This window comes from Pholis gunnellus (genome assembly GCF_910591455.1).
Source record: "Pholis gunnellus genome assembly, chromosome: 3".
Lineage (NCBI taxonomy): Eukaryota > Metazoa > Chordata > Actinopteri > Perciformes > Pholidae > Pholis > Pholis gunnellus.
Genome location: NC_136529.1, coordinates 108591 through 131461, shown reverse-complemented (window position 1 = coordinate 131461; position 22871 = coordinate 108591). Strand labels below are relative to the sequence as shown.

Genomic DNA, 22871 nt, shown 5'->3' with positions numbered 1-22871 from the left:
CTGAACCAAAAACAGTTTAACTCACGTTAATTAGAAAAGCCTAAGAGGCATTTTTGAGCACACTACCATATGTTTGAACCAGCTGGGGGAGCTGATGTTGTAAGTTGTTGCTTAGTCACACATAACAGTGCTGAGGTCTCGGGACTACCTGTTGCTGTACGTTTTGACAGTCTGGTTTTTTTGCCATCCACACGTTCGGACCCCTGAAAGTAAGTCAGCTGACGCTGGCTAAACCCTCTCCCTTCTATGATTGAAAACAAACACTGGCGCCGTTAGGAACCGTCATATATAGTTTATATATTATTGCACAAATAAATCAGAAATGTTTCATGGTCAGCTCAACTTTGAAAGATAAATCGATTTGATGGACCTTTGGATGTTTTGTTGATGCCGATTCATCTTTAGATGTTCTTTAACTACTAGCTAGTTTTTTAGTAATCATTCTGAAAGCCATGTTGTTAGCTTTGTGAATGATTTTTAGGCATATCCTAGAATGTCTTTGAACAACTTTCCGAGAAAGAACAGCGGTCACATCATGAACATTCGGTCAGTTTGCTACAGGAATAAGAAACCCAATGCCCCAAAACAGCTAAATGGAGCTAGAGGCTACACTTTGGGAATAAATTGCTGCTTTTAGCTGTATTTTAATGTTAGGGTAGATCTTCTTTTCAAAGAAATATGTTACATATAACTCTTCCACAGGAAAGGTTCATGTCAACAACACATCCTCACAGCCATATCTCCGCATCATACATTCATCACTCTAATTTCTATATCAAAACCTGCTAAACAGTAATATACAATCTTGAGTATGTCATGTTTATACACTGTGTGTGTGTGTGTGTGTGTGTGTGTGTGTGTGTGTGTGTGTGTGTGTGTGTGTGTGTGTGTGTGTGTGTGTGAGACAAATATAAGTATACACAAAGACCTCTGCTTGATTTGGTGTACTTTTGATATACTTTCTATGAACTATGTATTCAAAGCAAATTGCAGCAACAACAATGGAATATGCAGGCAGATCAGACTTGATACTCAAAAGTGATTTCAAAAAACAACTGGATTATAAAAGAGGGAAAATTAGAAATAAAAGCCTGTCTCTAATAATAGCCTGCCTCCTTTCATTCATCTTAACATCAGGCTGTGGCTAATAAGAACACTGCAGAGCTGTTGGATGGATGGAGCAACAAAGCCTTTCACACAGCCATATGTATCAGGAATGAAAATAGCATACATTAAACTCATAATTCATTGAGGATTGCAGAGCAGCATCACAAATGCAGAGTAACAGCCTCGCCATCGCCAACAAGACCTCCTATTATCCCTTCCCCCATGTCTCCATTCAAAGCTGTATTGCAAAAAACAGCAACAGATTTCTCAGCTTACAGCTCATTAATTCAGAATGGTACTCCAGAAATGGCAATTGTCAGTGACGAGAAAAAAAACCTTCCAATGTGTGCCTCAGTCTGACATGGAAAGAGATTTTTAGGATTCATTAGGAAGCATGCAGAGTGACCAGAAAAGAACACCTGCTGGATATACTGAAGATTCCAGTGAAAGATGCAACTACCTTACTTAGTTGTTTGTGCGTTGTCAAAGCTCTATGATCTGTAATGAAGCTGGAGGTGGTGTTGTGTTTGATGATATTAAAGTTGTTTCCAATTTTGTTCACCTCATTTACATAAATGGAAAGTAACAACTTTTAATATAATTTCAACCCGCTACAAAACAACAAACTAGAATGTCAAAAACTACAATACAGTTGAATCAACACCAAAAAGTTAGTTTAAATAAAGGTACAACTGTTGAATTAGATTGTTAACATAATTCTTTCAATTGTTCATTAGAGTTTGAATAACCATACTCAGCGACAGTCATTGACACAAGTCCTTGAGACTAGACTGCAGTCTTTGAAGAAGTACTACAAGTTTTAGCTCAGTGAAGGCCTTTACAAAGCAGAACAATGACGAATAAACAACAAATAAATGCAATATACCCGTCTTCAAATATCATATGCCTCGCGCTTTTATTGTGAAATGTAAGAACTTAAGGAGTGGTTTGTCAAGGTTGACAGGAGTAATAAAGTTTGTTGTCTAGATTCGGACAACGGAGCCTCTTTGGAACATTAGTTGATGTCTTTATTTGGGTTTTCTTAAATGCTTAATTTCTGCCTAATATTTATGTTCTGTGTGAAAGAACAAATGACAAAAACTGCAGTTTGAAAGAAACATTGATGTGTGAACCCAGCTACCGGTCCACACTACAAAGTTGTGCTGGACTTGTAGTGGCCACCCTCCAGTTCCCAGGTCAAGTCCCCATTGACTGAGCTACTACAACCCAGTGTGTCACGGTTTAGGCTTTGCCCCCTTTGTGTCTCTGTCTCTGTGTCTCTGTGTCTCTGTCTCTCTGTCTCTGTAGCTCCGCCCCTGGTCTCCTCCCAGCTCCCGCCTGTGTCTCTGTGTCTGTTTCCTGATTGTCCTCATTCACTACACCTGTGCCCAATCACCTGCCCCTGGGTTTTCCCGCTGTCAACCCCTCTTATATAAACTCCCCTGCTTCCCTGTTTTGTCGAATCGTTTAGTTGCTTCCCTGTGTGTGCGCGCCGTGTACCAGGTTTGTTCCCTCCACGTCCCAGGGTTCGGACTTTGTCTTTTTCGGACTTTGCCTTTTTGGACTTTGCCTGTCGGAACTTTGCTGTTTATTTTCAGTCTGTATTTTTGGCGCTCCCTGTTGGAGTTGTTTTTGGTTCCTGTTTTTGTCCACTTTTGTGCGAGTAAATAACCTTGCCTTCCGCCTCGTCTCCAGTGTCTGCGCTTGAGTCTTTGCTCTACCCCTGCACCACATCCCATGACACAGTGACCCATAAAACAACCAATGACTGTTTTCTGATCTGCCCCCTCTGGTTAAGGTTTGGTTAAGTTTAGGCAAATAAAACTACATGATTGACAAAACAATTTCAACTAAATGTCATATCACAAGGTCTTAAACAGTGAGGAATGCTTGTTCAGTTGGCATGGAAATGGATATGTTTACTTGCAAGCTCAGTAGCTACTACCATCCATAGACTTCTCTCTTTAGGCTTAAATATGAACTCTTACTACTCGACTAAGCCTCTGCAGTTGAGTTTCGTTTCACGATAGTCACGTGCTCGCCCACTGACCAATCACAGCACAGAATCTCACTGCAGCGCTGCTGCTAATGCTGACGTAGCTGTAGGCCTGCAGGCCGCTCTGGCGCGTCAAAGAATGTTAAACTAAAGATCTGATTGGTTGAACACTATGCCAATCAATAATAATACATATTTTTATAAATTATGATACATGTAGTGTATTTAAGAAAAAGTATTAAATTATAAAATAGCTATAACTTTGTGATTCTGTTTAGGCCAGCAGAGAAGGCTTTGCAGGCCCTAACGGCCCGCCACTGCTTGATACCCTAGGCATCGAGCATCAACAGGTTGTCCTCTCAGAGATGACAGAGGTTGATTGTCAGAAAAGAGTAGTCATGGGTTGATTTAAGTGTTTCAACAAACAACCAAGTCTGTCATTTTCTGGTGAGGAGTCTAATGGAGCTCTAGCGTAAGTTCAGACAGGAAGACTATACTCTTGCATGCCTAAGTCCGTAGTTTATTTCTCAAACATCTGCCATCACTCCTCACACATGCTCACTCATTATTTCCTTGTTATTGTTTGGGGCTGTCAATCATTATATCAGCTGTTTAGATCAGCTGGTCTCTTCTATCCAATAGTACAATGACACAATGACATCGTTGCTGCTGTCTCTTTAAATATGATTGTCTCTCTACCTTCAGTACGTTCATGCTGCTGTTACATGCCCCTCCACCTCCCCATCACCTCCCAGTCTTCATCAGATTCATCAACTCATCCTTCTATCAGCCTCATCAGCCACCACCACCACCAGTGTCTGGACTCCACGGGGGGGTTTATACTGTTGCTGCTCAGGGCAATCACAACTCAATCACAAACCTCCTCATCGAGTTCAAGCGCCAAAGAATTTCTGTGTAACTCATTAACGCATCAACTGTCATAATAAATGTTAACTACTAATCATTCACTTGTCTCTCCTGATTTAACTGATATTAAAACCACACTCGCCAACTTTGCAACTTGGTAGCCAAAGGTGGAAGACCACATAAACATACACTCACTTTGTTGGACAATCTTATGCAATCCAACAGCTTAGCCATAAATCCTACCCTTACACGGATAACAATACAATGTGTGTTTTGATTGACACTTTCTGTGAGGTATTAATTGAACTATATGTTTCTTATTGAGGTGAAAGCGTGCAGTGCTGTTGTATTATATTGAGGTCTGTTCCGAGTGTTTTGCCCATTAGAAACACATTTCATTATAATTCAGTCCAGTATAACACCAGAACAATAATACTTCAGTAATGAACATGAAGTTAAATGAACACCTCTCTGAAAGTTTTAACAACTCGTCAAATCCCACCACTTGGTCAGTGGCCCTACGCTTCAAACTAGGATGCTCTAGGTTGCTTTTTAATCTGAAGAAGCTGTCATGTGTTGTTATTAGTCATATGATTACATTTTAATACAGATAAACCACTGGTTCCTTTTGTAAAACATCTCTTTGGCTGCACTGTATCTACATATTAAAAACTATAAATGCCTTGTGACCAAATACAAATAATGTGTATAGATAGCAACAGCAAACACTGAATGAGAAGCTGGCATTCAAGGATTAAGAGTGTAACAATTTTTAATCCTAAAAGGAAAGCCTTGGGTTTTTCTGCCAGGTTTCTAGTGTTTTTTTCCTCCTACAAGTTTTTCAGTTAATGCCTATGAACATTTCACACTTTGTTGTGTGTAATATTAGTTATTCTATATTCGTTGCTTATGTGGCTCAAATATGGTAAGAGAAATATGGTACAATTTGGGTTTTCAGAGATTATCTTGTTGGTCAAATATGATTTAAACTGACTAAAGAGATTATTTTCTAATCTTTAATGACAAGATTTTTGTTATGAATACAAATAGAATTGTCTATTTCCTAATCATTTAAATTGTTTTTTGTTTATTTTAAGCACACAACAAACACCATAGTCTTGTATACCAGCTGCTAGAACAAAACGAAACGTATCGGCTGATATGGCTCATCAATAATCAGCAATTAATGGCAAAAAAGAGTGACTCTAAAAGTTATATTTGACTCAAAACCCTGATACGATTTGAACACTGAGTTTTATGATCAGTTACAACCCTAAACTTCAGTAAAATTAACAAATCATTGGATTTTTGGAATGTTTGTAAAACTAAATCGATTACAAACATCACTTTAGACAGGTGGTGGGCATTTAATTAAAGAATAATTGGAAATAAAAAATGTTACAATATATATTTGAACAAAATCATTTGCTCTCACTAAAACCTTTTAGATTGTCAGTGTTTCACTCTTTGATATAGAGCAGTCTTCAGCTGTGGTCTGTGTATTACTTTAAGCTGATTTTCTGTCTTCAGACGGTTTTCAAAAAGCTGTTTTTTGGTGTGAAAAACACCCTGTCTGAGCACAGGGTGAACAACCAAGAGTGTGTTTTAGTGTGTGTAATTTAGCCGGCATTAGTATGCTGTACGGCAGCCCCCTCCAGCCAGTGTGGGAATGAAACAGTAAGGGAAAAGACAAAATAAAAGGATAAGGAGCCCTGACAGTGAGCAGGTTCCCCCCCTCTGTCTCTCCACTGATGGACTGAGCTCTGACAAAAGACTATCCAAGTGTAGGCCAGTCTCCAGCTGCCGACAAACGGACATATTATTACCACATCAATCTGCTTTTACAGCCCGGCTCTCTGCCCTGTTATTATCATTATGCTCTGCATGTATTAATAACAAATTTTCCATTCATGAAATACCTGGCACTTGAATAGTGGATCCTCTATGTATAGCAGCCTGTCTTATTGTTCCTCCCCCGTGCTCAGGCTGCTTCGCTGCATTCAGTTTGCCACAAAACCTGAAAAAGCCTCGACACAATGAATACTATTCTGCACATGAAGAAATAATAATCGGTAACAATAAAGATAGGTCTTTCTCAAAAAGCAAAGATGGAAGTAACATGACGTACAACCAGAGGCGGGCCGTGCATTTTAAACCTGGGCCTTCAGTGCTGTCCTGCAGCTGAAACACCACCTAATAACCTCATTATGACGCCACAGCTACGGTAATTTGTTTCTAGGGGTGTATCAATACACGTATTCGTATTAAACCATTCGGTACGAGGCTTACGAACCGAACAATACGTTTGAATAATACTAGTGCATTTGGAAAATGCAGAAGCTTAAAACCTCTTGAACCCTAAGCCTTTTTTTAGGCCTCTTCTCGAAAATTGTAACCCATACAAAAGAGACTACAATTCTGTAACTACAAGGTCTATTTTAAAAATGTTGATGCTTGCATAACACTAGGGATTGTGAGATTTGTTGAGATGAGTAAATATTGTGGATATGTTACTGGTTAATAGTAGCTGAAGACTGAACACAGCAAACAGGGGAAATTCCCAGGTTTGTCTGAAGAAAAAGCACTGTAATTTATTAAATGAGGCCCTGGCTAGCCTAAAAACATTCCCCATTCACAGCACAAAGGGTGCAGGCGCCTCACAAAAAGATTTGGTGAAAATAAAGTGAAGAAAACCCCAGTTATAGGTGTTTATCTAAACACAAACATGCCAAATTCTCATTTTTGAACCAGAATTTGCAGCTGTTCCATTGTACTTTTATATATTATATAACTATATATTTCACTATATTTCACTTTGTTTATCACTCATATTGTACAATCTAGCATAACAGAGCTGTTTGGCATCATTCTTGCATCATTTTTACCCATTTTGACCTCTCATATCTCTCCTGGATGCATTTTCCTCGACGCTGTCTGTTTGTCTGGAGCCCTTGCTCAGGCTCTGCCAGGCGCATCTTGTCATGTGAGCACTCGTTAGATCCGGGTGCTTATTTGGAAGACACTCATGTGTTCCATGAAGTGATTGACAGAATTTTCAGCCAATAAAACTCCAAAACCGTGCCGCAGTCTGCCCCCAAGCCCCAAGCCCCCTGTATGATTCGCCGCCGGCATTCTGACCACCATTTTGGCTCAGATGAAAGGAGAAACGCCATTTTAAGTTCCAGACGTACCCACTTAGCAGACGAACACATTACTCATACGGAATAATTGTGGATTTCACCATTTTCGCCCTGAAACCCAACTCACGGTATGATACAGTTCTAATATTTCGCAGTGTACCAAATTTCATACATGTAGCTGAAACATAGTGCTGGGGCTGCTCTTTTGAAATATTGTAGGGGGCGCTACAGAGGCAATTTAAAACTGACAAGGCCAAAAATCTTACATAATATTTCTTCCAATGCCTTTGACACATGTGCAAAGTGCCATGAATTTTTGAGCATCCCAACCCACTAAACCATATTTCCTTCAGCCAGTAGGCGGCGCTATGAGTTATTGAATTTTCTTCAATTGATGTGTGTTCAGGCTTGAAGTGGCATCATGCATAAGAAGTTTTGTGCGGATTGGATAATGTACCTTGGAGTTATAACATCTTCCTTTTTCATGGCCAACGATGCGTCGCCACAGCAACACCGTTCAACGAAAATTCACAATATTTATGGCGATTCTTCATCAATATCCTAAGACTATCCTTACCGATTTTGAGACTAATCGGGTCACCTGGCTAGGAGGAATAAAGAAAAGTATAAAATATGACATTTCCTTCAGCCAGTAGGCGGCGCTATGAGTTATTGAATTTTTTTCAAGTTAATTATGTTCAGGCTTGAAGTGGCATCATGCACAAGAAGTTTTGTGCGGATAGGATAATGTACCTTGGAGTTATAACAACTTGTTTTTTCATAAAAATGATGCAAATTGGCCGCCACGTTAAGGTTCTTCGACGAAAACTCTAGCTTTTAATCATTTTTAATCACAAAGGTCTTAAGAGCATCCTGAACAAATTTGAAGTTCTACTACTCAATGCCAGTAGCACTTACAGTGATTCTCACTGTTGGGGAAAAAACTTCAGTGTTACCTTTCAAAAGAGACCATGAATGTACTCCAAATGGTTCAAGAACAGCTTTCAATTTACTTTGCGTATGCCCTGGAGAGGCGTTTTAGGCTAATTTTACTGGAGTGGTAACAGGTTAACAAACAATAACTCCGTGCATGACGGTATGCTTCATAATTAACGGACAATGCATACAGTCCAAATCTATATAATTAACACAATGACAACAACAAACTCACAAGAACCAGTCACATATATTCATATGACAACAAAGCATAACAAATCAATCCAGCAGACCTGCAGCGGAACACGAATTCTGCTACACACTCGAGGGCCATACAGATATTAGATGTAAAAAAACAAACGCAGTTGACTTACCAAATGACAGTGGCGGGCCGTGCATTGTATACCTGGGCCTTCTGTGCTGTCCTACTACAGTTGAATTACCTCCTAATAACCTCATTATGACACATCAATCCAGCAAACCTGCAGCGGATCCACGCATTCCACGTTTAATAAGGAGTTTAATCCCAGTACATCGTTTCAGTTCCAGTAAGAAGTCCTTCTCGATTCATGGAGCCAGTAATGACAGTCGAGCCTCCCCAGTTGTATTTCGCCGGTCTGCTGCGGCAGGTTCGCAGCGGGGCCGGGAGCCCGCCGGTCGGCGCAGACCGCACGTCAAGGCGCCCGCCGGCTGGCGCTGACAGCACGTCGGGCCACGGTTGTGGAGCTGTTTCCCTGTGAAAGTGTTCGTTGAGTTGTAGATCCACTCGAGTCTCTCCAAAAGTTTTCAAATGCAATGGTGTCCTCAGGTTAGCATAGCATAGCTCCAAACCCAGCCTTAAAATGTGCAACGCTTCTCCGACGCTGTCAGCAAGAAACACCGTTCATACAAATCCTTTTCCTGGCTGAGTCAGGGCTGCCAGCTGTGGCGTTGACTGACCATTTCTTACGATGTCCAGCTTTTCCTGAAATGTCTTTCTTGAGAAAGGCGTTGTCAGTAACTCCGCCACTAAATCCGTTTCTCCTCCTTATTCAGCCATTGAGTGTTGAAAAAAAAAACAAAGCTAGGTAAAAAAATAAATAAACTACACAAAGCAAAACCCTACACCTCACTGCAGCTCCTGAAAATGGAGCTGTGTGTTAATGCTGACGTAGCTGTAGGCCAGCAGGCCGCTCTGGCGCGTCAAAGAATACGCCCAACATGTCAAACTAAAGATCTGATTGGTTGAACACTATGACAAGCAACAATATCGTCCCCATTCACTTAAACTGCACACTTAAAGGCTGATGAGTCTGGAGGCCTGTGGCCTCTCTTCTACCTAGAGACACAGAGGTGAAATCTGATTGGATAAAAGCTCTACTTAAAACAAGCTGCACTGGAAGCAGAGCAACTGAGGAAGACAGTAGCTGTGCAATGAGAAAATTAGATAATGGGAAAAATATGTTTATAAATTATAATACATGTAGTGTATTTAAGACAAATTTTAAAATTATAAAATAACTATAACTTTGTGATTCTGTTTCGGCCAGCAGTGAAGGCCTTGCTGGCCCTGACAGCCCACCACTGCGTACAACATTTTGGGGAGGAAGCTTCCACAGTTTGGTGTACAGAGTCTCTTATTCTGACACCGGAGACCCTTGTTTGCATCCTTTGTCAATTGTAGTTTTCCCTGAGCTCAACTAAGTAGTTTGTTTGCATGAACTTGACTAAACTTTGATTACAGAGGAGACAGAGCAGGACTCATACTTTGTTGTTTCGGACTTCATTAGTGGACTTCAGTCAGTAATCGTTTGGGTAGCATGGTAAAACTCGTAATATTTCATATTTAATTAAATGTCTATACAGCAATAATGGGCGTATACAAATGACAAATTATAGGTTTATTGTGGCCCTCAAGCACACAATGTAAACTACAGTGCAGAGGTCAGTCTACAACAGCATACTGCTAAATCACAGTAATCTGGTAGTTACAGTAAAATACAGTAAATCTACAATAACATACTGTTAATTTACAGTAATATACTGCCATAGCGAATATGAAGTCACAGTTTACTGCTGTGTTTTCACAATAATTTACCGTGAAAACGTTACTGTACCTTACTGTGAAACCAATGCAATTAGTAATTTAGTGGGATTTCACAGTCTAATAATTTACAGTGTAGCAACTGCTAATTCTGGTCAATGGTTTTTTAAATAGTAAAAAGCTTTTTCAGCACCATTTTAGGTCGAATCACCACACTGATGGTGACAGTGTGGCCAGCTGCAGGACTGAGATGAGACAAGACAAACGGAGGATGGACTCTGTGTGGATTGTATGGACAGAACTTTTATAGTCATATCTTGTTTTTCATGTGCGTTCTCAGTAAGGCTCTGATATTAAAGTGAAGGATGGACTGGTTCTTTTGGCTTCCCTTGCTAAAAATGATTAATTATCCAGAAGTTTGGGCTGAATAAAGAATGAAAAAGTTTCATGGAATAAAAACCTTATTTGATGAACCAAAAACAGTTGCATCACATTAAATTCATCCAACCAACAGTTTGCAAAAGTGAGTATCAAGGGTTTTCTATTAATTCCAACAATAAATAAAGGTTTGCCGGTGTTTAAACTCACTGCCAAGCTATTACGAGCAGGCGGCAACCTCTGGGTCTGAAAGCTTCATGTGTTAAAGCTGCATTCTCTCTAATGTCCATCAGGGGCCGACTCCTCTGGTTTTGCAGTCTATGAGAAAATGACTCTACTTCTCTCTTGATTTATTACCTCAGTAAACATTGTAAACATTTAGGGTGTGGCTACCTTATGATTGACAGGTCCCTACCACGGTGTTGTCTGGTCTGGGAGTTGTGTTTTCGTCTTAATACTTTAACCCTTTCACAGTGTGTTTTCAGTTCATGAGAGTTAAATGTAACCTTTTTGGTCGCCTAAAGATGTCTTATTCAACTTTGGGTTGAATTTAGCTCTACCCTCTCTGAACTTGAGGCTTTGTAACAGCGGTCCACAAACCCATAAGGGAGGTCACAATGACTATATCCACTTGTTATATACAGTCTATGGTTTAGAGCTTTTTAGGCGGGAATTAACTCTTAAATCAGCATGTTTCTTTGATCAACAAACGTTAGCTGCTTGTACCAAACCAATGCCACATCAACTGGATGGATACGTCAGCTACTTCTAATTTGTTAGGACACACTAACAACCCAAAATTATGTAATTGTGTCACATAAATAAACAACTGAAGGGAAAGATGGACAGACATATATGAAATGTTAAACACCATACAATTGAGGACTAACCTGGCAAGCGTTATAGAGGAGCTGGTGCTCAAACTTCTTGATGCCCAGGATCTGCTGGAACATCTCGTACAGCTGGTCCTTGCTGAGGATGAGCTCGGAGGCGGCACTGGCCGTCATTCTCTGCTGGTGCTTTCTGGGGTCCTCCTCACCTCGGTAGATGGTGTCGAACTTGGCGATCCAGGAGCTCAGCACTGTCTCTTTGCTCAGGCCGTCGATCTCAGGGAGACTGCGCACCCGCTTCTCTATGTGCTTCTTAAAAACCTCCCGAGAGTCGCTGGCCGAGCAGCCGCCGCTCTGCACCATCCGGGACACGCGGTCACTTTTCAGGAAGATCTGCAATCAATTTGTGAACTGACAGATTAGTTGTTTTATTTTATCGAAAAGATTTCTGATTTACAAATAGTGATTCATCAGGGAGGCTGGCTCTAGGCTGGGGGTAGATCTTGAGAAAAGGATGCTGCTAAAGCTACAGCATCATAGGTAACCTCTCAACCCTTTCAGGTCTCACTGAAAGAACACAGTAACACCTCCAGCAACAGACTGACACTACCAAGGTACATTAGTGAACGAGTTCCAACCTCACAGTGACCATCAGCCTGCACTACTCCTCTCTAACTGACAATAATGACAATCATGTAGGCTAACTCACACTACTGCTACTGAGGCTCTTTCTATCCTGCTTGCCGCTAATACTTCAGTGCAATGCACTCTTTATATTGATATTTTTGGTGTTTTGAAGTGAGTTTGTATGAGGTTCTTTTCCATCGTCAGTGGGTCTACAGTAGATGAAGTTTGTAGAAACAGACATGAGTAACAGCCCAGGAGCAATATATGTACCAATGTGAATGGGGGAAGCAGTCTAATATACGTTATAATTACAAATATTTTCACCTCACTTCATCTTGTTGTCAGAGAGCTCTTTTTGACGAGGAATTGAACTGAAAGTGAAATTTAACTATGCTCTCTTTAAAGCCACCAGACTGCTGAAAAAAGAAAGTCCTGTGTTTTGTTTTAATTTGTGTACTTGAAAGCAAGTCTCATAAAGATGCTAAAGCACATCTTCTGCGTCGGTATCAGACACCGACTGGAAGTGTTGGTTTTGGACGTCCTGGGAATTACAATGGACTGCCAAAACAGTAAAGATAAGTCAAGAAAATATTATAAATAAAGTGTACACTTTATTTCTGATATTGATTATTGTAGCTAAAATACATCCTCAGAAGTACATTGCTTTGCTCCCGTTCTGGTACTCCTGTCTGTTTTTCAAAACTGGGGCAGTGCTGACTATCATCTACTGATAATCTGACTATGCAAATGTACCTCATGCAAAATACCACTTCAAAACATCCAAACTTCCTCTTTAACAAACTTGATTTTTTTTTTCCACATTCATAGTTTACTAATACTTTAGTGATGCACCTTGCAGTTTTCCATTGCGTGTGATACATTAATCAGTATCCTGCACTACCATTTATGCATATCATCATCATTTGTACCCCCCATCTTTTTCTCCATGTATTTTATTTGACTAAATATGTACAAACAAACACTACATCAGAAATATGTCTATATATTTACTGAGCATCTTTGTTTGAGTAAAGAAGTTGAGAAATGTATCAAAATGCTACATCACTATGCAGCAGAGGGAATATTTTCATAATTTGGAGATACATTTTAGCTGAATTTTAGGAGCAGGACCACGCCTCAACCACTTCCCCACTTCCGGCCACACTCCCGCCACGCAGAAAAAAGCCCAACCCAAAAAGTCCTCAGCCCATCAGATGACGACAATCCTTTTGCCTTCACAGAGGCCACCCATACATTCCAGGGAAGCCCTCAATCTACTGCCTTCTCCAAAAACCCCAGGGATACACACAAGAAGCCGCCAACTGCCACCAGCAGTACCCAGGCAGCTAAACGCAGCTAAACGCAGCCAAACCCAGCGATCTCCAACAAGCCGATCAGCAGCATCCACCCGCCAGAATCCCTCTCCATATAATCCTACCATACAAAGATTCAGATCCACGGTCGTCCTCCAATAACTCACATCTCGGTGGCATAGACCTGCCACCCCCAGACGTAGACAACGGAAACGTAAGTATCCGCTCTAATCCTCCACTCGCTCCGATGGTAGTCCGCCAGCTAGGAGCTTTAAAAGAGAAAGGGATACCTCACCACCGCTCCGACAACAAAGCAAAACTGTTCCAACTCCCTACAACTCTCCAAAAGTCACGTCAGGCAAAAAACACAAACGTACCTCCATCCAAAACACACCAGCGTAACGCCAACGACCGTGACGCCCTCCCACCCACAAAGTCCTGGGTTGTCAGGTTTGCAGTGCGTTACCTCTCATCCCCCTCCACTACCTCAGGCAAACTCAACTTTTCATAGCGGCACCTGGATGCCGACTCTCTCTTCCTCTCTCCAATTTACACAGCATTCTATCCCACCTTCCGGCTTGGATTCATGAATCTGTACTCTTGGTGTTCCCTCACATCACCCTTCTTCCGCCCTCTACCCTGGCACCGGGTTTCCGGTCCCACAATCCACCGCTAGAGTGATCACACCTCCCACTCGCCGAACCTACCCTCCAACCACACACCCAATACTTCTCCCTGAAGTCAGCGATCCCCCCACCCAACATACCAGCCGAAAAACCTTCTCCCGTCGCCGCGAACCTCCTCCAACAGATAATCTCTGGTAAATACGTCGACTTGGCACAACTCATTCTCCCTCCCCTCCACCAACACGCCGCACCCATGGTGATCGATAGCCACGAGAACCCGATTATCATGGATACCTCAGCACCAGCTCACTCCAAAGATCTCACCCCACTCAAGTTCGCATATGCTTTTGAGATGTTCTCTGCACCCCCTTCCCAGCTAGGAGGACAGAATTAGACAATTCGATAATCCTCGACCTGGCTCTCCGCTTCGGCAGATCAGGCTTTTACCAATACCACATTCACTTTGCTTCAGAAGCCGCAGCCCGTTTCCTCCAGCTCAACCAGGTCACTTACTGGGGTACCCTCGACCAGGAAGTCTACTGCCACATCTTTGCTGTCTGTCCAGCTCTCCCCTGCAAATTACGCGGAGCTCCTTCCCATCCCGCCACCGCGTGCAGCATCCCCATCTAACCACGAACCCAAAGCCAACCTTCAGCTACCACTCACCCACTGCCCTTCCCAAATACCTAACTCCCACATTTGCAGTGCCAAGTGCCAGCATGCCCCTGCCCCAGAGCTTAGATAGGAAAGGCCGACCAATAATGCTCCAAGGGGGTAAAACTATATGCAACATGTCCCAGTGCAGGTACCTCCATACCTGCTCCTTCCTTCTGGCCATTCCCGCCCAGCGTGCCCCATAATCAGACAAAACCATGAACCTCCATGTCCGCATCAATCCCTATAAATATCCAAGCACTAAAACAAGCTATAAAAAAAATCATCCAGAGCCACGCTTCGTCAGTTTCCTCATTTCGAGTCTCCTAGAAGGCTCCCATCGGGGGACTACCTCTCTCCCATCAGTCCCCTTCCAGTGCAAAAACCTACAGTCTGCCCTGAGGGATCCCGACACAGTTGACTCCTTACTAGCCATAGAGGTAAAAGAGGGATTCATGACCGGCCCATTTCCACGACCACCATTCCTAAATTTCCGAATCAGCCTGGTAGGCATAACAACCAGGAAATACTCAGCTTCCCATGTTTCTAGTGACTTCAGTATTCAGTATTATAGGACTCACTTGGTACTATTGAATAGTTTTTTTCCACCACACTTGGCACCGAGATGCCAGTGCCCCCCGCTACTTACTTCCAGCGACCACACCAAGTTGCCTTAGCCAGAGCCCAGCAAGTCCATCTCTTAGCTCCTGACAACCTAGCAATCATTTACCCAATCATCAAAGGACGCTGCAAAACCCATCCGTCAACTACTTACCAGTGCAGTCTCGATGTAGTTCATGTCTGGGCCACCGCAACGCCATTGCCTGCTCATTTCGATTTCGCCATATTCATAGTCGTTAAACCCATAAATCCTACCTTAATTTTGCCATCGATCAGCAGAACTCCATCGACGATAACCAATCCTCCCATGCCTACCAACTTTACACTGGCCAGCTTCAACGACCGGGCAGACAGCCTTGCTTTCTTAGGAGGGCTTCTTTTGGGGGTCTGCAAGCCGCGGTGGATCCTCAACTAAGCCTTCCCCAGACCGCTAAAGTCTCACCCTGGCTTAATCTCCCTCAACGCTCCAAATATTCGATGAAAGTTCGCCCTCGGCTGAGGCGGGGTCCTAGCTAGTGAATGGAGTATAAAACACATTTTGAGGACTTTGTCTCTGGAGATTTGTTCAGTGGGAAACTGCTGACAGTGAGGTCTGTGGATTATCCAGGATCACAGGGACATCTATTTGTTTTGTCATTGTCATTTTTCAGTGTTGTGAAAACCACAAATTGAATTAAATTTGCCCCCATTGTGAGAAATTCCAGAGACTTAATAAAACCTAGAAAAATCCAAATAAAACCAGTTCTTGGTGCCACTTGAGGTAAGTGAGTATTAAAACAACGTACCCTCCTAAAAGCCATCCTGTACATTAACCTCTGTTGTTAACTTCTTAAAGTTGTTTTTCTACCAATTAAGAGAATGAAGGAAAGGCTTCAATCACAAACATACTTGGAAGGCCGTAGCTTGTAAATGATGGGTGCTAAATTCCTGTCACCTGCTGTCAGGCAGGTAACCCTTTGTCTCTATTTTCCTCTATCTTTTTATTTCTGTCTCTTCTCCCTTCCGCTTTCTGTCTGCCTGTGTCAGTTTGAGCCTGAAGCTAAAGCCGGGCTGAGAGCTTTTGGTTTTAATTGAATTGCATAACCTGTGTCACCAGCTTCATCTGTTAAATATCACGCTGTTCACATTTGGCTTGCTTGTGCTGCCACATTCACTGATAAGGAAGTCCCAGTCAATGTGTCGGCGCCACCAGCCCAACAGATGCAATGCCTTGTTTTTGCTCTAGCACCCAACAACCCTGAAATCTCCGAACGTTCCCCTTTCAAACATCTGTTCCTGGACCAGCTTTTAGAAAACACAGACAGTGATTATGCCCTAATGTCATAATGACTGATTTGTGAACTCTGAAGGAAATCTGAAGTCTGAGCATGTGTGGCAAATTCACAACAGGCTTGTTGTGCATGTGTGAATCTACTCGCCAAAGGTTTGGTTTTAAAGAGCTGTATTAATAGTGTAACATTTTACATGGTAACTCTTTATATTAAGGTACACATATTCACCATTACAAAGTTGCATATAGAAGCATATTGGCTCATTATTAGTCGTTATAAGGCATTTATCAATGCCTTATTCTGCATGACTATATTCTACTAGGTGTTGAAGAGTTCTCACTAACCTCCTAATTACTGCTTCATTATATTAAATAAATAAGTTGTACATAAATTAGGATGGCAAAATGATGAAGTATGGGCCTCATAAGGTGGCAGTACCACAAGAATTAACACTTACAGTAATACGGTCTACTCTTAAGTAACATATGTTCCCCATTCCGTTTTAAGTTATTTAAAAACACAAATTACAATTGAATTATATTCTTTTTGCCATATTATTATATCATGTAATGTACCAACATAACACACTTAATTTACATCACGTTTGTAACGTACTCCGCTTAGGTCATGTACGTAGCTTCTTAACAAGCGCTACGTTAACCACGTGTTGAAGTCTATCAGAAACCCTGCATGTGGAGAAATGACGCTAAAGGGTTGCCCAGGGCATTCAAAAGTGATGCCAAGGGGTCCTGACCAAGCGTCATGTGATGAGTAGCAATGTGTCGCAATGTCAAAGATCTGAAGCTCATTGTACTTGCTGTGAATATCACGGGTTATATGTCAAATCTCAAGTTGTAAATGAACAGTTCCACCGAAACTGTAAAGAAATGTGAGGTGTAGAGAAGATGCTGGCTCATCTGTCATCCTATTTTATTTCCCTCTTCTATTCTTGGTGAATCCAGCCCACTGAATCCTGGTGGTTTGGGAGCATATTACTGAGACTGCCTGGAGGAGCTCAGTGCACGCTCTGCATCATTTATCAGAGCTAAGACAAGTTATCTCCGCTGAGGTTTGGATACTTTCTTCACATTATTAGTGTTCCTGCTTGGACAGATTCATTTTAAACAGCTAGCAAGGGGCACTAAACAGCTTGCAAAATGTAGTTTAGACATCTGAAATGACATTTTTTTTTTTTTTAATAATGTTCAAGTAGCAAGTATTTAACTGATTCTAAAGAGAGCGTGTCTTTTTTTCCTCTACAGGGATGTCAGAGGTCAGATACAGCCACAAAAGGCTGGGCTTAATGTCTTACCAAACACAGCAGCCGTATATAATACATATGTGAATATGAATTCAATGAAAAGGATTCATGGCAGGGTTAAAAGAAGACTAAATTAAATATCCGTTTTGTAAGTATACTGGTGACAGTGTGAAACATCCATGCAACAGATAATACAGACTCACCTCGTAGTAGCTCTGGACAGCATTGATGAAGGCCTCATCAGCAACGATCTGGGTTTCTCCGTTGAGGAACGCCTGGAAACGCTCTTTGACCGTCTGCAGATGCTGCTTGCTGATCTGAAAGAGACATAACAGGAGCCAAAGAGGATATAAGATATGAAACTTAAAAGCTCGGTGTACTATGCATAGATTATATTACCTGAAAAAGGGACTGAAAAGCTATTATGGTGGTGTTCATTTAGAATAGATTTAGTTTAATTTACTTTTACTTTATTTCTTGACTTTAGACGTCTTAAATATTGATCTTTAAATGGATCGTTCTCATGTCCAATCACCTGAGCATTCAAAGTGCCTACTTGTTCATCCAACAGGACATAAAACAGTTTGCTAAGGCTCATAGCTGAGCCTTCCTCTTAGCACTTATTGTATTCATACTAGCTTGTTGCACTTATTGTATTCGTACTAGTTTGTTGCACTTATTGTTGTCGTTTGTTTCTGCACTGTACTGTTGCTCTGGTTTATGCTCTTAGATGCTTGTTTAAAAAAGGAGATGCACTTATGACTTCTGGTGACTAGTAGTTCTCTTGAATACCTATGTTGAATACACTTATTGTAAGTCGCTTTGGATAAAAGTGTCTGCTAAATGGCTGTAATGTAATAGCACACCTTTTAACCAAAAGTACTATCACATTTAACTAAACCCAACTGTACTGTGCTGTGAGCTCTTATTTTGAAGTTTCTGTTTTGGAACTCCAGTGTCCAAAGAGGTTGGCTGACTATGTGTCTATATTCCAGTGCTTTTCTACAGGTAGTTTTCCCAGTTGCCATCTACCCATAGATACAGTTATATATTATATGTGCAGGCTCTGATGTGCTATGATTGAAGTTACCCAATGAACCTTATCATATGTAGAACTGAATCCTCCTTCAACAAAGACATTAGCACTAAAATGAAATTACCAATAAGAGCCTCCCTCCCTGCTTGCAGACTCCACATCCATTGGCCAGTCTCCGTCCGCAGCCCTGGTAACCGTTACCATGGCCACTGCAGCAGGGGAAGCAGTATGAGATTACAGTTTCCATAATGGGGGTCAAAGTTCACAGTTCAGATTAACTACAGTGGAGCCAGCTGTGAGCAGATGTTTATCCATAATATATCAGTTGTGGGTCAGTGTGTTGTCTCACTTGGTTGAAAAACTAAAAGAAGTAATATATCTTTAAAACTCTAGCGAAGAGGTCACTAATAGGCAGACCGCGGTCCGGATCCGGACCCAGACGCTGTTGTCTGTGGACCCTGGACCTACAACTGATAGATAATTGAGACTTATTACATTTTAACGGAGCGCTTCTGTTTTAACCAGCACAGTTTTTCTATCCTTTACGGCTCGTTCCGCAGTCCAGGAAACACACCGACCAATTACATGCGTTGTAAATCACATCATGTGATGCTATTTGACCAATCAAATATGTGTATTCTGATAAGTATCGCCCTCGACTCAAGTGAGATTTACACACACACGACAGATGGACCCAACAGTCGGAGAGGACGTGAGTCAGAAAAGTTATTTCACATGACTGTTCTCCAAAAAGACAAAAGTGGTCAGAGAGACCAGAGACACCAGAGACACCAGAGAGACCAGAGACACCAGTCTTTAACCAACAATGAACAGACTGTTATCGGTTCATTCTTTCTACGGGCAGTTTAAAACCTGAATTTCTCATATATTCAGAAACCATGAGGATTATTAAAAGCAGCAATGTGAAGCGCCACTAAAGAGACAAAGCACAAATCTTTTGAGCAAACGTACCTACTCACACATCCACCCTGAATGAACTGAATATAAAGCTGCAGGACAATTCCGTGAAATTAATTTCTCTAAAATTGAGTACTTTATTTTAAGATGCACATTTTTCGAAAGCTTTCTGTAATTTATTCTTAAATGCAGCACTTATTTTATTTGAAGCAAGAGAAGAACATTTATTTATTATTAGAGTATGTATTATTTATAATTCATCCAGTTTAATTTGAAAACTGACAATGAATATTGTTGAGATATTATTCAATTGAATTTTCTTTATTTGATTTGACAGTCATTTGTTGACTACATACAGACGTTAATACAACTGATGGCTACTTCAGTATATATGGCACTAAATCATAGCGCAAGTTAGACATTATTGTGATGTCGCTGACCTTCAATGAGGAAACTCTCTCTAACTGGACCTCGTTGAATTTTATTGAATACCCCTGGACTAGCAGCTTAATTCATTTGCAGATATTCTGTGACTTTTTATTTATGTAAAAATGATAACAGCAAAAGGTCTGCCTAAAATCACTTCAACAGGGAAATACCTCCAATTACCACCAAGTCCAGTACATCTCTAATCCAGTTTCCAGTGTCCACATGGTTTTTAATGTCTCAGATCAGTCCTCATGCTTTGTACACTCCACCATCCATCCTAAACTCCACCCAACAGGATATTACAGCACACAACTCACACACCTTTCATTTTGAAAGACCACCCTCATTATTCACAAGACTCTTAAAGGTGGAGTGTCAGGAAAATGTCAACATAGGTCATTTGAAATGTTCCTGGGAAGGATAGTCTCCGAAACGTGTAAATTGTTAGAAGTTAAGTTGACATTTCCATGTCACCACTGTGTGACCATCCACCTTTTTTCTACAGAGCCCAATAAAATGGTTAAATCATAGTTGAGTTGCTTTTAGTGAGCTGATATCAAAGTAACTGATTGTGTTGAATGGACATATGATATTGTGTCACATCCATCGCAGGCCCCTGAATTAAATTGTATCGACAAATCGAACAACTGTTCATCCCATGAATGAATGCACTGAATGAATGAATGAAGAATAACAAGCTTCACTTCATTTTACTTCCATTTTAATTCATGAAATAAATCATCTCTATTGAATACTATGCAACTGTGGGTTTCACTGTCATGGATCATCCTGTCATAATATATTGAATATATATATTTATACAATCCATTGGGAGCATTACAAAAGTATGGTGTGCTCACACTAACAAGGCAACGTGACAGCTCCAAATCTGCTCGGACCAAATCCAAACCAAGGGTCTAGGGATAGAAGACGTCTAATGCTAAACAGAACTGTAAATTCCTTTCATAAAGAACTTGTGACTCTGTGCTCAATAGATAGATCTGCCTTGACACACGAGGGAAGTGAGTATCTGAGATTTACGTTCAGACAAGGCAACAAGGTTTTCTCTTGCAAGATGAATTGGAAGCTGTGCACATGATTGGCTCACAGGCATCGTTCACACATGCTGTGGTTAACATCAGATGCTGTTCAGCTATCTCTGTCTAATCACATGCGGTTTCTAAGAGCATGTCTATGGAGACCGCAGGATGCTCAGTGATTCAGTCATTTGTGCTTTATTTGTCGTATAGAAACGAGAGAACTGTTAGAAAAACTATTGGAAGTTGCAAACCAGTATTCACTTCGTAAGCCTGGCAAGTGCACGTGCATCTTGTTGAGTTAATTGTGTAAGCAGCAAAAACAGTTTCCAAACAGTTTGTTCCAGAGAAGAGGTTTTTAAACTGTGAGATTCCTCAGTCGGCAAACAATGGGTGTGGTGAAAGGTACCGGGGAAACTAGTGGCCCGAGGCCCCCGCTTGCCGCCACCTCCTCTTTCCAAAGTAGCGGCTTGGTTCAGCAGCCAGTCTGGTTCTCTCCTGGTCGACTGGATTGGCCAGCAGCGCGATGAAACTATCTCACTCGCTTGCTAGAAGGTTAGCAGGTATGCTCCAGACTAAAGCTAGCGACCTAGCGTACTATGAATGAATGAAGCAGACTAACGGCAGCTAGCTGATTGAATCCTACTTGCATGCTTATACTATGGTAGTGATGACTTTTCTAAGACCACAGCCCCCACGGGTGTTTTACCCGTGGGGGTAATGATGTCCTACTTTTAAACTAGTGAACTAGTATAAAAAGTTAGTTGTTTGGAACATCTCTACAGAAAACATCTGTAAGTCAGTTAAGTAGTTTGACGGCCGCTCAACAACAGTCAGCAGTTACAGGCGGCACCACTGGCCATGACACACAGCTCATGGCTCATGGCAGTGTTGGGACCTGACCATGTATGTAGTTCCAAAGTTTAGAGCATGATTAAGCCCCAAATAGAAATAAGACAAAGAGTATTAATGGGAGAGGAAAACTCACTTTTTGCAGTTTTTATGTGACGTTAGTACAGACACATGTACAGATATTTGTATGGAAAATTCTGGATATAAGACAAAAAAACGACATTTTATGCTTTTGAGTTTTGTCTGGAAAAAGCCATATCAGACTTTGAAAACCCCTGGTACGTTACTACTCAGCACCTACAGGCCAGATTAGGATGAGATATGATATTTATGATCCTCATATGATCAGGCCTAATATTGAACTTCTTTGTAGCGCCACCAAAAAGGTCTGATTTAAAAGTTGTACCCCCACAACTTTAGTAATAGCCAAAATGTCTCAAATGATTGACTGTTATCAGTGCAATGTATAATGACACACACATAGTGGTGCTGTGTGCAGTGATTTCTTCCACAAACCATTTTCCCCTTATGGTTTCCACTCTTGGCTCTCTTTCCTGAAGATATCGTTCCACTCCAGTTGTGCATGTTAAGAGGCATCTGTTCTAATGTAACGCTCCGTTACCACTGCTACTCCAGGGAGAAGGTGACAGAGAAAAAAGAAAAGAGGTAGGGCAATGACAGGAGCATTCCAGAGAGGGACACCAAACGGAGAGAAGGGAAGGAATGAAAGAGGGGCGAGTAATAGAGAAGGAAACAAAGTGAAAATAGAAATATGGATAGGAAAGATGAGACAGCTTGTCACCAGCTAGACAGACGCCCATCCAGTGTTGAGCTATGACAATGTGGAGGGAGGGCCAGTGTAGATGTTTATTAGACAGCAAGGATTACAGATAATAAGCAGTGATGCCAACTTAGCACATTTTCTATATTTGACCACTTTCAGAACTGC

The 22871-nt window shown here is 41.4% G+C and overlaps 1 protein-coding gene across 2 annotated transcripts in view; it reads right to left on the bottom strand.

Moving 5' to 3' along the window:
- The window catches only part of cadpsa (Ca2+-dependent activator protein for secretion a), a gene marked incomplete at its 5' end in the record, with an annotated part of 193825 nt that overhangs the window by 136645 nt on the left and 34309 nt on the right, over nt 1-22871 (bottom strand). For both annotated transcript variants that reach the window (XM_079156889.1, XM_079156890.1), the window contains 2 exons: nt 11338-11670; nt 17854-17967. In XM_079156889.1, the coding sequence (XP_079013015.1) occupies nt 11338-11670; nt 17854-17967 (447 nt within the window). The remainder of the gene's footprint in view (nt 1-11337; nt 11671-17853; nt 17968-22871) is intronic.